The 17,573-nt window shown below is 36.6% G+C and overlaps 3 protein-coding genes across 3 annotated transcripts; 1 reads left to right on the top strand and 2 right to left on the bottom strand.

Annotated features, from left to right (window-relative positions):
- Positions 1-31: 31 nt before the first annotated feature.
- Positions 32-9,242, top strand: LOC140820973 (probable ion channel POLLUX). The gene is given in 16 exon segments (XM_073181355.1): positions 32-576; positions 729-897; positions 1,117-1,666; positions 1,669-1,745; positions 2,128-2,193; positions 2,195-2,311; positions 2,508-2,531; positions 2,533-2,568; positions 2,652-2,775; positions 2,778-2,854; positions 3,684-3,932; positions 4,770-4,907; positions 6,364-6,558; positions 7,238-7,330; positions 8,137-8,403; positions 8,915-9,242. Coding segments are annotated over 16 exon segments (2,946 nt in total). The 3' UTR covers positions 9,134-9,242.
- A 356-nt stretch (positions 9,243-9,598) lies between these two features.
- On the bottom strand, positions 9,599-11,361 carry LOC140820976 (uncharacterized). Its single transcript, XM_073181360.1, has 2 exons — positions 11,120-11,361; positions 9,599-10,607 (listed from the first exon to the last, which is right to left on the bottom strand). Exons 1-2 carry the CDS (start codon positions 11,307-11,309, stop codon positions 9,811-9,813), a joined length of 987 nt encoding a protein of 328 aa, XP_073037461.1. The 5' UTR covers positions 11,310-11,361; the 3' UTR covers positions 9,599-9,810.
- Positions 11,362-12,528: 1,167 nt separating this feature from the next.
- Positions 12,529-15,810, bottom strand: LOC140820977 (uncharacterized). Its single transcript, XM_073181361.1, has 10 exons — positions 15,666-15,810; positions 15,399-15,500; positions 15,247-15,312; positions 14,973-15,137; positions 14,743-14,856; positions 14,400-14,471; positions 13,791-13,874; positions 13,560-13,660; positions 13,189-13,276; positions 12,529-13,048 (listed from the first exon to the last, which is right to left on the bottom strand). Exons 1-10 carry the CDS (start codon positions 15,744-15,746, stop codon positions 12,659-12,661), a joined length of 1,263 nt encoding a protein of 420 aa, XP_073037462.1. The 5' UTR covers positions 15,747-15,810; the 3' UTR covers positions 12,529-12,658.
- Between the last annotated feature and the right edge of the window lie 1,763 nt (positions 15,811-17,573).

Genomic DNA, 17,573 nt, shown 5'->3' on the forward strand with positions numbered 1-17,573 from the left:
CAAACCGAGCCTACCGACGCCTCAGGCTCTGATGATTATTCCCAAGCAGAAACACACCCTCCGGGCCCCATCTTCCCCGCCGGACGCCGCTTCTCTCCAATTCCATCTGTCAATTCCGCCTCATCCACCGCTACACCCGCAGTCACTTACCTCGGCGGTGGAACCAGCAGCAACGATAGTGATGATGCCTTCAGCTTCAATTTCTCCGATCGGGACTACGTCTTCCCATCCAATCTCGGCCCATACTCCACTCGCCGAAACCTCAGCATCAAATCTTCTTCTTCATCTTCTCTGTCGAAACCAGGGGTCAGCTCAATTTCCTGCTCGTAGCACTTCCATGCCACCAAATTTGAGTGGCTCTGCAGTAGACTCCGCACGCCGGAGCAGTAGGACGAAGCTGAAAGCTGACAAAGATTTGAAGGCATTGTCACTTCAAGCCTCCACGGCGGGTTTAGTCCCTTCTCCCAGAGTAGCATCAATTCGTGATCCAGCCCATTCCAGTAGTATGCAGGAGAATTCATCATTCGGGAGCGCTTGGAGATTAAAATTTGTGAGTGGTTTTTTTTTCTTTTTTCCGTGACATGTTCTTTTCTTTCTTTCTTTCTTTCTTTCTTTCTTTCTTTCTTTCGTTTTCAGTGTTTAGTTGATTATACTTCATACTTAATATTGGAAGATCACAAGGGATCTTGAATAGAGTTGGATTCTTGCTCTTAATTGTTGTTACGTAGGGTTCGTGTACTGTCCCATTTGCTTCTTAGGCTTCAATTGTTGCTTGGAGCTATTTTCATTGATGAATTTGTGATTGTGTTCTATGCTTGCACCTGCAGCTCATGTTTTCTCAGTATACATCACTACTGTACACAGTTGGGGTTGCGATATGAAATTGCAAGGCTTGAGGTAATTTCAAAGTTCCAAGTAGAGTGTGTCTATTTCATTTTTTGTCATGTGAATACCGCAGGAATGTTGTGGCTGAATGCAAACTTATAGCGCCTTTTGGTACCCTTTGTTTCTTATGGTGTTTGGTGTGTCGATTGGGTATATCATGATATATACCAAATGACGTTACGAATATGATTGTCATTAAATCCTGATTAAGAAAGATGGATGTGTTTGCAGGAAGAAAACGCCGACATACGTAGGTTATGCTTTCATAAAAATTACATTGATAGAAATCAGGTAAAAGCTATGGAGCTTGAAAATGGAAGTTCATTCTTGTGGTTAGGGCACTGTGACAGTAGAACTATTGCTCTGTACACTGTTATTGTTACTCTCGTTACTCCATTTATGGTGTACAAATATCTTGACTATCTTCCACGGATCAAGAATCTTTCAAAGAGGACAAAAGATAACAAAGAGGAGGTCCCGTTGAAGAAAAGAATTGCCTATAAAGTTGACGTGTGTTTCTCTGTTTATCCTTATGCGAAGCTTCTTGCACTTCTCTTTGCGACACTGTTTCTCATCGGATTTGGGGGCTTGGCACTGTATGCTGTAAGTGATGGCAGTTTTTCTGAAGCTCTTTGGCTTTCTTGGACCTTTGTGGCAGACTCAGGAAATCACACCGATAGAGTTGGTACAGGTCCAAGAATTGTCTCAGTTTCTATAAGTTCAGGAGGCATGCTTATATTCGCCATGATGCTTGGACTTGTTTCCGATGCAATTTCAGAAAGGTGGATTCATTGCGTAAAGGCAAGAGTGAGGTCATTGAAAGTAACCATATCCTCGTTCTAGGATGGAGTGATAAACTGGTAATTCTATAACAAATATTGCTATAAGCGATTGTGACTTGTAACTCTGTCCGGCCATATTGTGTCTCCTAGGGTTTTTGATGTTATCTCACAAAACAATGCAACTTAATTTAATTTTACCTTTTCTTTCTCCTCAACTTTAAGGAGAAACAGGTGCTTAATAGGTATGTGTATGCTTTTATTCCTTATCATTTTGACGCCCCTGCTGATTTGCTGTTTGTAGTTACACTCTACATTTTTGTCTTCTCCCGTAGAGACTATGAGAAATACTATCGTTCAATGAGCGTCGTGATATGTTGAACGTCGACATGCAATTGAATTTTGTGATTGTTCAATTAGATAAATTTTTTTCTTAATTGTTAGAAATTATCCTTTATTACAGGGTTCACTTTTGAAGCAGCTTGCAATAGCAAATAAGAGCATTGGTGGTGGTGTTATTGTTGTACTTTGCTGAAAGAGACAAGGAAGAAATGGAGATGGACATAGCAAAGCTTGAATTTGACCTGATGGGAACATCGGTTATCTGCAGAAGCGGTAGCCCTCTTATACTCGCTGACTTGAAAAAGGTAGCTTTTTCTATACTGACAATAACCCATATATATTCCCCCTTGTCGTAGCAGGATACTGAGATGTATTTTTAAGAATTAATCTTCTACAAAAATCAAATTCTTTTGGTCATCCCAAAGTCCCACCCCTGACCGCCGACCCCAACTGAGCGCAATAATTTTTTCTTTTATCCTATACCCTGTGTTTGTCAAGCAGGTCTCAGTCTCCAAGGCACGGGCAAATCATCGTATTGGCATCTGACGAAAATGCTGATCAGGTCCCTACTTTTATTTCAATAAGTCTTCTTATTGTTAAATTTTAGAGTCGCTAGTTGCTTATTTCTTTGGAATTTCATATTAGAGTGATGCACGTGCTTTAAGGGTTGTGCTCAGTCTTACTGGTGTGAAAGAGGGTCTAAGAGGCCATATCGTTGTGGAAATGAGCGATCTTGATAATGAGCCTTTGGTCAAGCTTGTTGGAGGAGACTGATAGAAACAGTTGTTGCCCATGATGTGATTGGGAGACTGATGATACAATGTGCTCTCCAGCCTGGCCTGGCTCAGGTTAGCTATGATTCTGTAGATCTTCATATACGTTGTACGATTGCTAGTCGAAATGAAGCTGGAGTATCTCAATAACTTATCATTCATAGAGCATACCTTCTATAAAGGTGAAAATTGTGGAGATCCTAGAACATTAGTCTTCGAGTTAACTATAAATCGTGTTTCTGTCCTTTCCTTTATTGTTTTGTCAATGTCTTTAACATGTCGAATATCATTTACCCCTTTTTTCTTATCATAAATTTGTATTCACAATCACATTACATTCTTATTAGTTACTACAGATTTCATTAGTGATGAACTAATAGTGTTGGCAAATGATCTCGATTGTTCGTTCAAAACTTGTCTGGGTGGAAAAACCAGGTTTCCCTTATCATCTAAATATGATTAATCAAAGGAAGTTGTGACTAAAAAGAGCTATATGTTAATTCGTATATTTCAGAATTATAGGACTGTAAGTGTTATCCATGATGTGTTGATATAGTAGACAGTTGACAAATTATTCAAGGCTGCCTTCTGCATCTACATTGGAAACTAAAGTTTGAAATACGGTTTACACAAAACTTATTTGTCTCGGTTTCTTGTTCTCCAATTACAAGGTCAAAAACTTGTAGCCTCCACTATAAAATTTCTGGAAATTTGCCAAAAAAATGAAGGAGTAAAATTCTCTCTCAAGTGTGCTAAACAATGATCCATTGAACAAGACTCGCCATTGTTACTATTTGTCCACAGGTGCCTAAAAGTGTAGATTTGCATCTTTGCATAATTCAACAGTAGTTAATGGAATCCATTCTCCAACAATTAGATGAATTATTATAGTTCCACTTGGCAGATATGGGAAGACATTCTAGGGTTTGAAAATGCTGAGTTCTACATCAAAAGATGGCCTGAACTGGATGGTACTCGTTTTGAAGATGTACTTGTATCTTTTCCTGATGCAATCCCTTGTGGAGTTAAGGTTGCTGCAGATGGCGGAAAGATTAAAATGAATCCAGGTGATAAATATGTTCTAAAAGAAGGTGATGAAATCCTTGTCATTGCCGAGGATGATGACACATATGCCCCCAGTTCCTTGCCAGAGGTCAACCTCTTTACTCCAACTTTATGATAAGATCACTAGTATAACATTGTTTAAAATATGGAGATCTTTGACTTGGGATGTGAAGGCTTAATCTTAGATTTATATCACATTTATACATGAATAGTTTTGTCTGGCTCACTGCTCTCAAATTTCTATTAATGGACAGGTTAATAGGTTTTGTGTACATTATCTGTAGGTAAACTGGCTTAAAATAACCCATTTAAGAATCCTTGTCACATGGTCTGAACATTGGTTTTCGCTTTGTGCTGCAAAATGACAGTAACTTCGTGCTGAGCCCATCTAATATTTTGCATGTCGAAAAAAGAAAAGAGAAGAAAAGAAAAAACAGAGTTGAATGAGGTAGGCATTGTATAGATTTGTTTGTCACTATCTTTTAAAAAGGTTAATATTTACACCTTTTTTGGATTTAAAATGCAAAATATTGATAATGGGTGTATTGATGTTCAAATAGTTGAGGTACCTTATGACACGAGGTTAGGTCCAGTAGCACACATAGTTAATTGATTATCATGATTTAATTTTATTATTCTCAAGTACTTTTCTCGCATTTGTTTTGTAAATTGGTCTCCTCCTGGGAAGACATATATTTTGGAAAGTCTCAAAGCATAAACTTTCATCTCCAAAGATTTTTCGACCTAAATGCTTGTGATATTTATTGTCATTTCATGTTTCAGAGTTGAACAAATTTTTTACCATTTGTTGTTCCCATCCTATTGTCATCTTGTTAGCTTACTCTTAACGAGGCAAGTTAAAATAGCGATGCATACTCACATGGTATAGACACTATATTATAGCTGTGATTACACTTTTTTCTAGAATGGTGTTGTTCTCATGTACGCGTCTTGCTTTCTGCAGCTCCGGAAGGGCCTATCTCCCAGGATAACTGATCCTCCGAAATTCCCTGAAAAGATTCTATTTTGTGGTTGGCGACGTGATATTGATGATATGATTATGGTGATTTTTGCACTTATCACATTCATTTTCCTCGACTTTCGTACTTATCTTAAAAGTGACTCTAGTTTCCTTTCATCTTTTATGGTTCTTTTGATTTGCTGTAATTTGATATTGATGACCAAGATTTTCTTTGCAGACTTATCACATTCTTTTACTTTGACTTTCATACTTATTTTAAAAACAGCTCTTGTTTCTTTCAATTTGCTAAAATAAGCTGATCTTGTGAGCTATATTTTCTGTGTCTAGAGCTGGCTTTGGCTTCCTCAACAAATTGCTGTTGCTCATTTTGAAATTTAAGTCAACTGTACTAAAGGAATGTGGAAGAGAGTATTAAAAATGAAATAGAAGGTGGCACATTTTAGCATGCGTTAGTTTTCAGGCTTTACCAGATCCAGACATTAAGCAACTGCTGTTCTAAATATAAATTAGCTTACTCAACACGACTAATTGCAATTCTACATATAAATTAATCTAACCAATACTCTACTTATTGCAATGAATGCACAATTTAGTTTTACCAACCCTCTAAAACCTATATACTACAGTTCGACACTGGTAATACACGAATAAAGTGGTTTAAATCTAAACTTGTAGACTGTCCTATTACTTGAGAGTTGGTAATGGGATATACTTGGAACTGTACTAGTCGATCAGCAGAGAAAAATGGTTATTTTACTTGCTTGTGGATAATTTAATTAAAATGGAAAATCTCTTCTTGTGGAGAATGGTAGATAACAACTCATAGCACTCCATTAGACAATTACGAAACTTATCATGTGTGTGCTTGCTTTTGGTCTTTCCCTCTATATATACCAAAAATTGATACTTACTCTTCTATTTGACTTCTCTTGTAGTGTTTTTCTTAAAGGAGAGAACCTTGAACACGTCATTTCATTAAAACCAGCACATATTGATTTGTCTTGTAACCTATCTAGTCAGAATTTTCCGAGTTTGAAGACGTTTTCTAGCCAAGTCCTTTTCAAGTGTAACGAAAGTTCAAAACCAATGATACCCTTGAAGATTAAATTAGGCATTTGTTGGAAACATGAAATATTAAGAATCTCACTTCTCTAATAACTGAAGTTTTGAATAAATTAGCCAAGAGGGTTCTGATCTCAAATCTCACCTTCACTCATAGATGGAGAAAGAATTTCATGTACTAAAATTCGATAAAATAATCTTGGTTCCACATGAGGGACCTGGTTGAGCACATTAACAATTAATTCTTTAAATTTCTGTGATATTAAGCTTTTAGATGACGTGCTCTTTTGATGAAACTGCTTATATGCAAGTTCATACAAAGCTTCACTGCTTGATAAGTTTCTCAAGCCTGTTTATGAAATTGGAAATGTGTGTTTAATCACACACTATATAAATGAAAAAAATTGTCGGGATTTTTACATCAAAGTTTGTTGTATCTCATATATAATAGTTTGGTGCACACTGCCATTTATAGGTGTTAGAAGCATTGTTGGCTCCGGGATCTGAATTGTGGATGTTCAATGAGGTTCCTGTGAACGATCGGCACCAAAAATTAACAGATGGTGGCCTTGATATTCTTGGGTTAGTGAATATAAAACTAGTCCATAAGGACGGGAATGCCGTCATCAGACGGCATTTGGAGAGTCTTCCTTTGGAGACTTTTGACTCTGTAAGTTTCATCTTTAGAATGCACCAATATGCTGGAAATTATCTAATTGTGATAGTTGTGCTATTGGAAAATTTTCAAATGGGACTTGGATAGAGAAGTATTTTGTTTTCTGATCTAAAGCATTTTGCACTAGAATGCTATTGTTTTTGTTATGGCATCTTAAAATTATTTTGTTCCATTATGGGATTGAGATTGAGGCAAACAAATGCAAGATTTTGATGTCTATATTTTCCGAACGCAAAAGGTCCGTATTGTTATTCTGGAAAAACTTCTTGGTCAAATATCAGGTTTGCATATGCTGTTCCTGACTTCTTGTGATTTAAAAGAAACTGTACTTGCATTCGCTCTTGCCTGAAGTTTAGTTTTATAGCATTACTCTATGACAGGGCTTCGAATAAGACCTTCACCTTTGTAAATCAGGCAGAAATTGTTATCTGCTATTCTAATTCTATACCATCAGGTTTGGCATTGCCAAGGTAGGAATCATATTGATCATGCCCTCATCACATTTCCATGATAGAGAAGTGGCTCTAAGTTCTATTTGTTAAAAAATGTTTTCAGCTTCAGATTTTTGTTTCTACTGATGTTACTGGGATTAGGTACTGAATTTAAATGAAGACTTCTGAAATTTATGTTTTGATCCACGTTGTCGTGACCATTACTAACTCTAAGAGAACAGATTTTAATTCTTGCAGATGAATCTGTGGAAGACTCTATTGTCCAGTCTGATTCACGATCTCTTGCTACCCTCCTCCTTATTCGTGATATACAGGTCATTCTCTATCTGTGTTTGGTAGATGCATTTATAATATAATGTGATTCAATGAGTTCCGGTTGATTACTATTTGAATTCAAGACCAAGTTCTAATTGTTTGAGCCATTTTTAGTCTTTTAAATGTAATTGGGCCTGCAGACATTACTTTTAATGTTTTATCTTATCGTTTCCTTTTGTCATGCATTATTTAGCTTACTTCTTGGAATAGCATTCTAAATGAGTAGTATAGCCGTAAGGCATAAGTGTTGGGGTCTTATACAAGTGATGCCTTATTAATAAGTATTATTCGGCTTTTAACTTAATTTATATTTCATTATTCTTGTATTATTGTATTGTGAGCAACGTAGAAGCTTGTTTTGAGAGCCATAAATAATTCCGGACACCTGTAAATTTTCATGTACGATGTATAAGGTTAAAATACGTTTTGCCCTTCCTAAACTTTTAGTATTTTAGTTTTGTCCCAAAAGTGTTATTTCAGGCTCGGCTACTCTTCTCAATGTTATGTTCTAAAATATAAATCAAATTAGTTTGGTATCATATATACGTGTTTAAACTTGATGCAGTATCGATCTAATAATATGTGCATGGAAACCTTATTTTAATAAAAAAGAATTTCTCAAGTTCCTATGTCATTTGTACAAATGTAAATATCCTTAGTTTATTTTGTTTGAGCCGAATTTTTTAATGCAACTCTGGTCCACGGTTCCTACCGGGGTTTTTCTGTCTAATTTTTCGCCACGCATGTTGATTCTATATCAATACTTGGTTACTGATTAAAGTACTTGGATAATTATTTACTCCAGTCAAAACGGCTGCCATACAAGGATGCAAAATCCATTCCTTTAAGGCATTCAGGATTCTCACAAAGTTCTTGGATTCGGGAAATGCAGCAAGCTTCGGACAAATCAATTATTATAAGTGAGATATTGGATTCTAGAACTCGAAATCTTGTGTCTGTGACAAGGATCAGTGACTATGTATTGTCAAATGAGCTGGTGAGCATGGCTCTAGCCATGGTTGCAGAAGACAAACAAATCAATCGTGTACTTGAAGAACTATTTGCTGAGGAGGTATGCTCATCACCAATCTAGCTTTCCGAGGTTTCCTTCAGTAATAATTTATATATAGTAGGGCAGTGTAAAACGTCAAGACTGGTTGGGGGGAACTGATTGAGGGTGATTTAGTAGTATCAACCTAATTTTTGTTTTTCTATTTCATGTGAAGTTTTATTCTCGTTTGATTTTACAAGTCGTCCTTCTCACTACCTTTCCCCCTTTCTTCGTCCGAACAAGTCAAAGAATTTGAAATCTATAACAAATTTTATTAATTCCTGCACGAGCTTAGTAATTTTCCAAAAATAAGTTGCATGATAATGTTCATCACAGACAGCGGAAGCTTTTAAACGTTCTTCTATTTTTATGTGATTTAGTTATCCCTTTTTACTCATCTGTGAGGAGTTTGAAATTGGAATTCTGAAACAAAGTTTTCTTTCAAATTATAAAACTGCAAACTCTGCAGAAATGTATATTGGTCGAGTATTCACTTACCCAATTTTGACACATATCTGTTCCGACTCTTCAGGGAAACGAGATGTGTATAAAGCCTGCAGAATGCTATCTTTATGACCAGGAAGAGCTTTGTTTCTACGAAATAATGATCAGGGGACGTCAACGCAAAGAAATTGTAATTGGGTATCGTCTCGCAACAGCAGAGCAGGCTGTGATCAACCCTGTGGGCAAATTGATGACACAGAAATGGTCTATAAATGATGTTTTTGTCGTCATTTCGTCAGGTAAATGACGAGGAACAAAGAAGTGCCTGAATACTGATCCCCAAAATATTGGGACGACAAAGTTTGCCTAATACTATGCTACACGATGACAAAGTTCGGAGCAGTCGAGCAGCACACCCTCACATCGAGCAGCAACTACGATGGTACTTTTGCTACGCCATGTTTATCAAATTTATATTCGAGAAAGATGAAGGGAACTTCAAATGTGGAGAGAGGCGCATGCACTTGGCCTTCTTTTCATTAATGCTAGAACAATGCAATCGCCGGAATCTATTTCTAGCTTTTTTGTTGTTCTTAATGTTATCTACAGTTCAAAAATTAAATAAAATCAGAAAGCACTTGAAATGTTCTAATATAACCAAAAGATAGTAATAAGTTTGTACTAGTTCTTCTTAAGATGGGTTTATTTTAATCATGGTTTGAAAGATAATTACGTACAAAGGCTTACAGCACATAAATCACAAACCAGAACGTACCAAACAAAACAGAAGAAATTCAATATCTTAATGTACAATACAATGTTGTTAGGACATCTCTTTCGAACTAACACTACTCAAGTACATCCATATTTAAACGAGATCTCTAAAGCATTTTATTATACAAGTACAAGTAAATATCAAGTCAAACTATAACACAGCAAGAACTCAAATTCTTCACTATTTATTCCCATGGAGAATTTGGCAATTCAAGTATCACCACCCATAGCGTTATCCCATGCCTTCATCCCACTGTGGCCATGTCGCGGACTCAAAACAACCGGGTTCATAACCACATTCTGCCTTGAAGGCGAGTAGTAATTGTGAGGGACAGGATCAACTTGGTAACTCACCCCCTCAACTCGGCCTACAGACCTCACAGACATAAGCCTTTCGGGCCCAACACTTCTGTTGAAATCAATAGGTGGCTTGGGAGATTGGTAGGCAGGATAGTGTGGCTGTCTATAATTCTGATAATATTGGTGAGGAATTTGATGAACATAATGGCTTGTTTGTTGTGGAGAATTTAAGCTACATATGCTAGGCATACTGTGCACCTTGTGCATATTGATACGGCTACTTTGATGGTTTCCATGAATCATGGCTTCGTTGTTTATGGTTTCCGTGGTGCAGCTATCTGGTGACCTTGGGGAAGAGCATGCCGAGGAAACTAAAGAGCCATGTTGAACGGAATTGATAGTTGGGTGTTGTTTCATGCTGAATGGAGTAGAGGGGATCATGCCATTGATAGCATCAATATACCGTTGCTCGAGCCCGTGGGGATCAACATATCCCATTTGGTTCTCCAACGAAAAGGGGTTTGCAGGGAACAGGAATGCTCGAAGTTTTGGAGCTCCAGCAGCTTCATAATTGATCGCTTCATCCATCATGTGGCGTAGATCTTCATCAGATCTCACCGAGACCAAGGAATCGAGGTCCTCGGACAAAACTTGGTACTTCAGGATCATTTCTCCTTCGATTAGATAAGTGAGCTTCTTCATAAGTTCTGTAAATAATGAAACCACTCACAGTGAGAAAATTTAAAGCCAGGTTCCAAGATTCAGCATCTTCTCTTCTCAAGAGACATTCCATTGTAAATCATGCCTCAACTCTAAATCATTGCATTTGCAATCCACCACCACAGAAAAGTTTTGCAATCCAAACCGTACAAGTAATATGAATAAAGAGATGAGTAGAGATCAATGCATAACAATATGCAAGAATTTTAGATAACTATCTCATCTACCATATAAATTATAGATCAGAGAAAAGATAATCGATGACCTTGAAGTCGAACATTTTTTTTCCGTAAATAAAGAAAGTCAGGCGTTGTGATCGACTATTTCATTCTGCAATCCATATCATTAAGGCTCGTTATGTTTGAGGGGTAAAATCCATCCCCTTCATGCAAAAAATTCTCAAAAAAATACAATCGTTCCAAATATCTAACTTCTTATTTTAGTTACCAAAAAAAATGCGGATTAAAAAAATGAAAACGCAGAGAGTGAAACTCTGAACCTTGGAAAGGAATGTCCCGCGGCACAGAAATGACACGGGTTTCGCCGCCAACATACTTGAGGTGGCGGTCGGCGGGGCGGGGGAGGATCTTTCCGCCGTGACTGCACAAGAACTTGATCCTGTTCTTGGGCGAATTGGGGGCTGAATTTGGTGCCGAACCCGGAGCAATCTCAACACCTTCTCTCGACATTGCAATGGAATTTTGTAGGCAAAAATCAATGGGAGAGAGAATTCGAAGAGAGGGGATGAGAACGTAAGAGTTCGTTGGTATTTATAGGCACCATAATATAAATTAAAATATTGATTATCTTATTATTTAATTAATATTTTTTAAAATATTTGACTAGACAAAAACTTGTGTAAGACGGTCACACAAGTCGTATTTTGTTAGACAGATCTCTTATTTAAGTCATCCATAAAAAATTTTTATTTTTTATTGTGAATATCGGTAGAGTTGATCCATCGTGACATCGTCTCACAAGAGAACTACTCATTTGACTAATAACAATCAGAAGTAGCAATGGATGAGATTGGATTAATTAGCTTTATCATTCAATGTTTCCTCAAATCTCTCCGCCGGTCATTTAATATACAAATCTCTCCGCCGGTCATTTAATATACAACTTCTCCTATTTTTATACAATTGTTTAAGTGAGATATTTTTAAAAAAAATTAGCACTATTGAAATAGGAGTGTTCATTGGTTGGTTCCACTTTACAAAAATTTATTTCGTTTTTCTGTTTTTGGTTTTAGAAATATGTAATCTGATTATTTTTTGAGTTACTATACATTATTAAAACTCAACACGATTTATTTTACATTTTTGATAATGAAAAATAAGACACAAAAATATCTTTTCATGGTAAATTTATTTGCATGAAGAAAAGTTAAGATATTTTCTCATTAATTTAAATTAAGATGGTAAAAAATAGTAATTAATAAAAAGGTTGATACTCAATGATATTATGTGCCTACGGTATATACATATGGAGCTAGGCTACCGACCTACCAATGCATTTTGCAAAAATCGAACTAAAGAGGGAATCCGCCAAAATGAAATTATGAAATTCGGAGCAACATTCTGATAATTAGCATTTTCCATTCCAGATTTATCTTGTTAAATAAATCAAATTAATCTTTTACTTTATACTAATCACAATATATTTAAGGATTGCTATAGATTTCAAATCCTAAAAATTTTATTGTAATTAATAAAATTAAAGTAGAGATAGATTCGAGTTTTTTTAATTATTTAACAACGAAAATAAATTCGAAATAATAGATTTCAAATGACTCCATCTAAGGACGATCTATTTCGTGCACGGTACAAAATGGGGTACAGAACCAGTCCACCATAAGCAACTTATCCATGAGCAGAACTAAAAAATTCTAGCTTTCGAACCTTCAAGTAAATTCGCAAATACGAAATTGGGAATTTAAAGAAAATATATATCTTCCAATACGCACACTAGCAACAATTTAAACCCAGGCTACGACATTAATAAGAACACAGGCCAAATTTTAAAAACGAGAAAATAACTACTCTTCTTTGTTCTCCTCAACAACAATGTCATTATTTGTTTCTGCTTTCACTACTTCGTCGACCCTTCGAACATTTTCATCAACACCAAGCACGTCATCCATCATATCGTCCTCCGCGACATTTATATCTTCCACGTCATCCTCATCTTCGTTGTTGCTTTGTCCAGGGATCTTTCTAGTTTTGGGCCCGTGCTCAAGCTGATGAGTCTCAAGTTCTTTGTCCATTGTCTCTTGTAAGTTTGTCGCATCATTGTTTGCTATCCAAGTTTTTCTTCCATTTTGCCACCTTTCCAGACCATTTTCCACATTCGCAATGTACTTTTCTGCAATCTCCTTCTGATACTGTGATAGTTCACTTCTCCTAGCAGACTTCCATTCTTGAAACATCTGATGACAAACAAAGAAATTGCTATATGGAAAATTTATTCTAGCTGAATAGCCCATCTGCAGTTCAAATATTAAACTTGCTGCACATTGCTTCAAGCAATCAAGAAGCAGAAGTTAAGTCTCAGAAAAAAAAAACTCACCTGTTCTTTTTCTTGCTCAAGCAAAGCTTCATCACGATCCTCCAGAGGCTTGGCAAACATGTAATAGATCGGAGGCTCTGTCTTTGTCCTGAAAGATCACAAGCATAGAAAATAGGAGAAATATGTCATACTAAATACAATAGAAATTCATAAGAGCATCCTAACTCCAGACAGCAAGAAATCCGGGTCATTTAACTGCTTCAAGGTTCTGCATATGAATGGACACTTATCTTTTGTGTCAATAAAATTGTGAATATGGACACTTTTTGGAGCAAAATTAATAATAACCTGCACCGTGTAGAAAATAACAGAATCAGCGGTTTTTCCATGCAAGAGGATATTCAAACTATTACCAAAGAAAATGAGGGTACCTTATGAAATTTCCAAGTTTTTTGTGATGCTCACTCCATCGAAGAAACAACAATTCCAATTTCTTTTCCTCCGCCTTCGCAGCAATACGCGCTCTGAGAGTCTGAAAATAACACAGGCAATAGAAAAAAGAATTCGGAAGTGCTACTCTGTTGCTACTATTTTGCATACAGCGGAAAGAATAACATAAAATTTCAGTATATAAACAGAATAGATCAATATTAACATCAAACCAGGTCCCTTTTCCTCTTTTCTGCAATCTGCTCACGCTCTTGCTGCCTCAGCTTTTCACTTTCTTCACGTGCTCGTTGTTCAGCCTCCATGAGCATTTTAATTCAAGTTAATAGACATGGAAAAATTATTATCTTAAAATTTTAAAAAGTACGCAAATCTCTAAGTTCAACTTTTATAGTCACAACTCACAAGCCAGGACAAGCAAGGAGAACAAGAAAAGGGAAAGAAAGTCGCACCCAGTATTTGATAAAATTTCTTCTGGCATCCTCAGTAAAATAATTCAGAGTCTAAGCATACATATGCAAACATATACGAATTTATCAATGCTCTGTATGGACATACACAGGCCCTATATAGAATTAGCCATCATAATCAGTTTTCAATTTAGATCCTTGCAACTTCAGGTTGCTAATCCAAGTACACAATAACTATGCCCACATACGCAAATCAAAGTTTCGTTGAAGTTCATAGTTTTTATAGAGCCACATTGCAGAACCAGCAAGATAGTCCAAGACAGCTAATTTTTCTCACCCGACTTTTAGGATACGCTAGTCCCTGGTGTTTCATTTTGTTTACTCTTCAAAAGGAAAAGAGAAAAGTACACACACCCTTTTCAAAGAGTCAGACCTCCGCATGTATGCTTCCGTACCCGAAAGTTGCTTGTCTTCTTTCCTGAACCTCTGAAAGGGGGCAAACAACAGTAAATGTCCAGACCTCCATTCATCAATCTTTGCACTAGGGGAAAGACAGAATCTCAATACGACTTACAAAGAGTAGCACCTTATAGGCAATAAGCCAAAAACAGACATCTCACTCAAGTTAATACTCCAGAAAGTTCAAATATATAATGATCGGTAACAAATCCAGACCTTTAACAGAGAATTCAATTATTTACATGCTTCTTTGAGATTTTGGCTGAGCTAAATCATAAACGATAAGCAGTGAGCATACCTCCAAAGTCCCAAGAAGCTGACCCAGCATCCTCTTATTCCTGCTAACCAAACTAGGATCCTCATCTTTAGGCAATACCCTTGGAACATGCTCTGCCGGAGGGATTTCAAAATCCTGCATACACCAAGTACAGAACAGAAGAAAACAACTTAAATCCAATTGTCAACAGAACTTCAACACAACAATAGTTGGATAAAAAACTCAAGCACTCAAAACTCAAATTCTTGTACCATTTTAGAGGGCAAGGGCCTCTTATTGCCATCCTGTTGCGGCCAAAGAGATGGCTTCTTTCCACTCTGACTCGCATTTGTATTTTCAATTTCAACAGGTAAATCTTCCCTTTTCACGTCTGTCGCAGCTTCGGAGCCATCATCAGCTATCTCCCCATCCTCAAGCTTCAACACCCAAAATTAAACAATTAGTTTAAACTCGAAATTGCGTACAAGCATTCTCAGCTCCATTCTCAGCTCCACACTGCTAAAATTATTCAAGGGATTTAAACACCTTCACAACAGCAGAAGAAAGTCTCTTTTTTGCTGCTGGCTGGTCCTCCATTTCATTTCTCTCCGCCTGATAAATCAATTGACTTCCAATTATTTCTCTTTCTTCAGCATAAATTATAGCAAGGGTGCAAAAGGAGTTAATAAGAGAATTACGGGCCGAACAAAGCCACGCTGCTTGCCAGTAAAATTGCGAGGACCGGAGTTCGATAAACCACCACGGCGAATCCCCCTAGGATCGCGAAGCCGCTCTGAAATCTGCGTAGAGGAAAACGAGGTATCATGGATAAATACAAAAAACTAAGGCAAAAAAACATCTCCATTAAAATAAAATCACGAGCTTCAGACAGTAGATTTTCGACGTGTATATATATATATATACCAAACACGGGTATCTACAAATAAATACAAGAAAAAATTTACTTCTCGTTGCTGGCGGTGGAGTTCATCGATCTCTCTGCGGAGTTCTTCCTCTGTCTTTTCAACTACAACCGCGCTGCCCATTGCGTCAACACTGAAACGAAGAAGATCGTGAGCTGCAGATGCAAAAATAAAACCCTTGCGAAGAATTAAGATAAAGTAATATATAAAAATATAATTATTTATATATATATATATATATATATATATTATATTATACTTATTTTTTTTTTAAAAAGCCCAATCCTTTTTAATGCCAAAATCTCAAAATTTCTGGATTTTGTATAGCCACAATTATATATTAAATTCTGGCAAAAATTTGTGTGAGACAATGTCATATTTTGTAAGGCAAATATCTTATTTGGATCATCCATGAAAAATATTACTTTTTATGCTAAGAGTGTAACTTTTTATTGTGAATATCCGTAGAGTTAACTCGTCTCACAGATAAATATTCGTGAGACTAACTCACAATAAACCTACCCTTAAATAAAAATTAACTCACTTTAATCCCAATAACATATCTCGAATTAGCTTGGTAAATAAAATTAAATTCAAATATTATTAATTTAAATTTAATTACTAGAAAGTTGATATTGTTATGCTTCGAAATATTTAATAATACAAACATTGTTTCGACAGAACTGTCCATTGTCTATCTAAAATTGATGTTTTGTGAAATATCGTTAAATATCATATCGTTAGATAGTGGTACTTTTCATGTAATAAGTGCAAACAAAACGTAAAAACAACCCAAAAACATTATTTATCCCTAGTGGATGTTCGAGTTGATTAATTATATGTATACTTGATTAATAATCACGAGTTTAATTTTTCACATCAACATTTTTTTGGACAAATATGTTGCACATAGTTTGTTTAGTACGATTCATAAGACTAACATGATCTGAAGCTTAATGTGTTAGCTCGAGATATTTACCTTGTGTACATCGAAAGAGAATGAATGTGCTTTCTATTGTCCTTAAAAAACATTATCTGTTAATGAATTTAAAAATGTTAACATTGGTTAGGTGATCAGTTTGATCCGATCAACCACATAAAATAGGGTAGATGAGATCCTACCTATGTGGATACTACCTTCACTTCATTCCAACGGGTAAGATCTTGCCACACGTACAATTTTACGCATAAAATTGGACAAAAAATCTGAATTATTTAATTGAATTTTCTACATATGTTTTAATATTTTTAAAATTAGTACAAAATAAGAAGACTAAAAAAATAAAAACAAGAATAGATCTCTTGCGAGACGATTTCACGAATCTTTATCTGTGAGACTGGTCAACCCTATCGATATTCACAATAAAAAATAATACTTTTAGGCTGCGTTTGGTTGCAGGATAAAATAAACTAATGATTAGTACGTAAATGATAAAGAAAATGATTGTCATAGATATGTAATATATGATAATATGTTTGGTTAGATTTTTAAGTATATGATAATTTTGAAATTTTTGATGAAAGGACAAAATTGCCCTTCTTCTTTTTTTTCTTCTTCCACTCCGGCGCGGCGTTCCGGCGGTGGTCCGGCAGCCGACGTGGCGGCGACGGCGTCGGTCCGACGACGACGGTCAGTCGACGGTCCGGCGGCGGCGATGGCGTTCCGGCAAAGGTCCGGCGACGGCTATGCGGTGCGGTCCGGCGGCGGCGGCGGCAGGGGTCCGGCGGCGATCCGGCGAGGGTGGCGACGGCGGCGGTCCGGCAGCCGAGGTGGTTCAATAGCGGTGAAAGAAGAAAGGTAAAATTGGAAAGTGGGTAGGGATAGAGGAGGGATTAATAATCCTATGGAAGAAGGAGGTATTATTTTATCACACGTAATATTACCTAATCACTCATAGGAAGGATTGAGCTGGTTTACTAAGAATCGTACCAAACGCAGGATTAGGTGTG

Source organism: Primulina eburnea, unplaced genomic scaffold (genome assembly GCF_022965805.1).
Source record: "Primulina eburnea isolate SZY01 unplaced genomic scaffold, ASM2296580v1 ctg337_ERROPOS39036, whole genome shotgun sequence".
NCBI lineage: Eukaryota > Viridiplantae > Streptophyta > Magnoliopsida > Lamiales > Gesneriaceae > Primulina > Primulina eburnea.

Excerpts from the sequence above, each read along its gene's own strand:
- LOC140820977 (XM_073181361.1), bottom strand. The coding sequence starts at position 15,746 with ATGGGCAGCGCGGTTGTAGTTGAAAAGACAGAGGAAGAACTCCGCAGA. Across the intron at positions 14,472-14,742 it reads AGCTTCTTGGGACTTTGGAG|AGGTTCAGGAAAGAAGACAA; the intron begins GTATGCTCACTG and ends GCCCCCTTTCAG. Across the intron at positions 13,049-13,188 it reads TTGAGCAAGAAAAAGAACAG|ATGTTTCAAGAATGGAAGTC; the intron begins GTGAGTTTTTTT and ends GTTTGTCATCAG.
- LOC140820976 (XM_073181360.1), bottom strand. The coding sequence starts at position 11,309 with ATGTCGAGAGAAGGTGTTGAGATTGCTCCGGGTTCGGCACCAAATTCA. Across the intron at positions 10,608-11,119 it reads GCGGGACATTCCTTTCCAAG|AACTTATGAAGAAGCTCACT; the intron begins GTTCAGAGTTTC and ends CATTATTTACAG.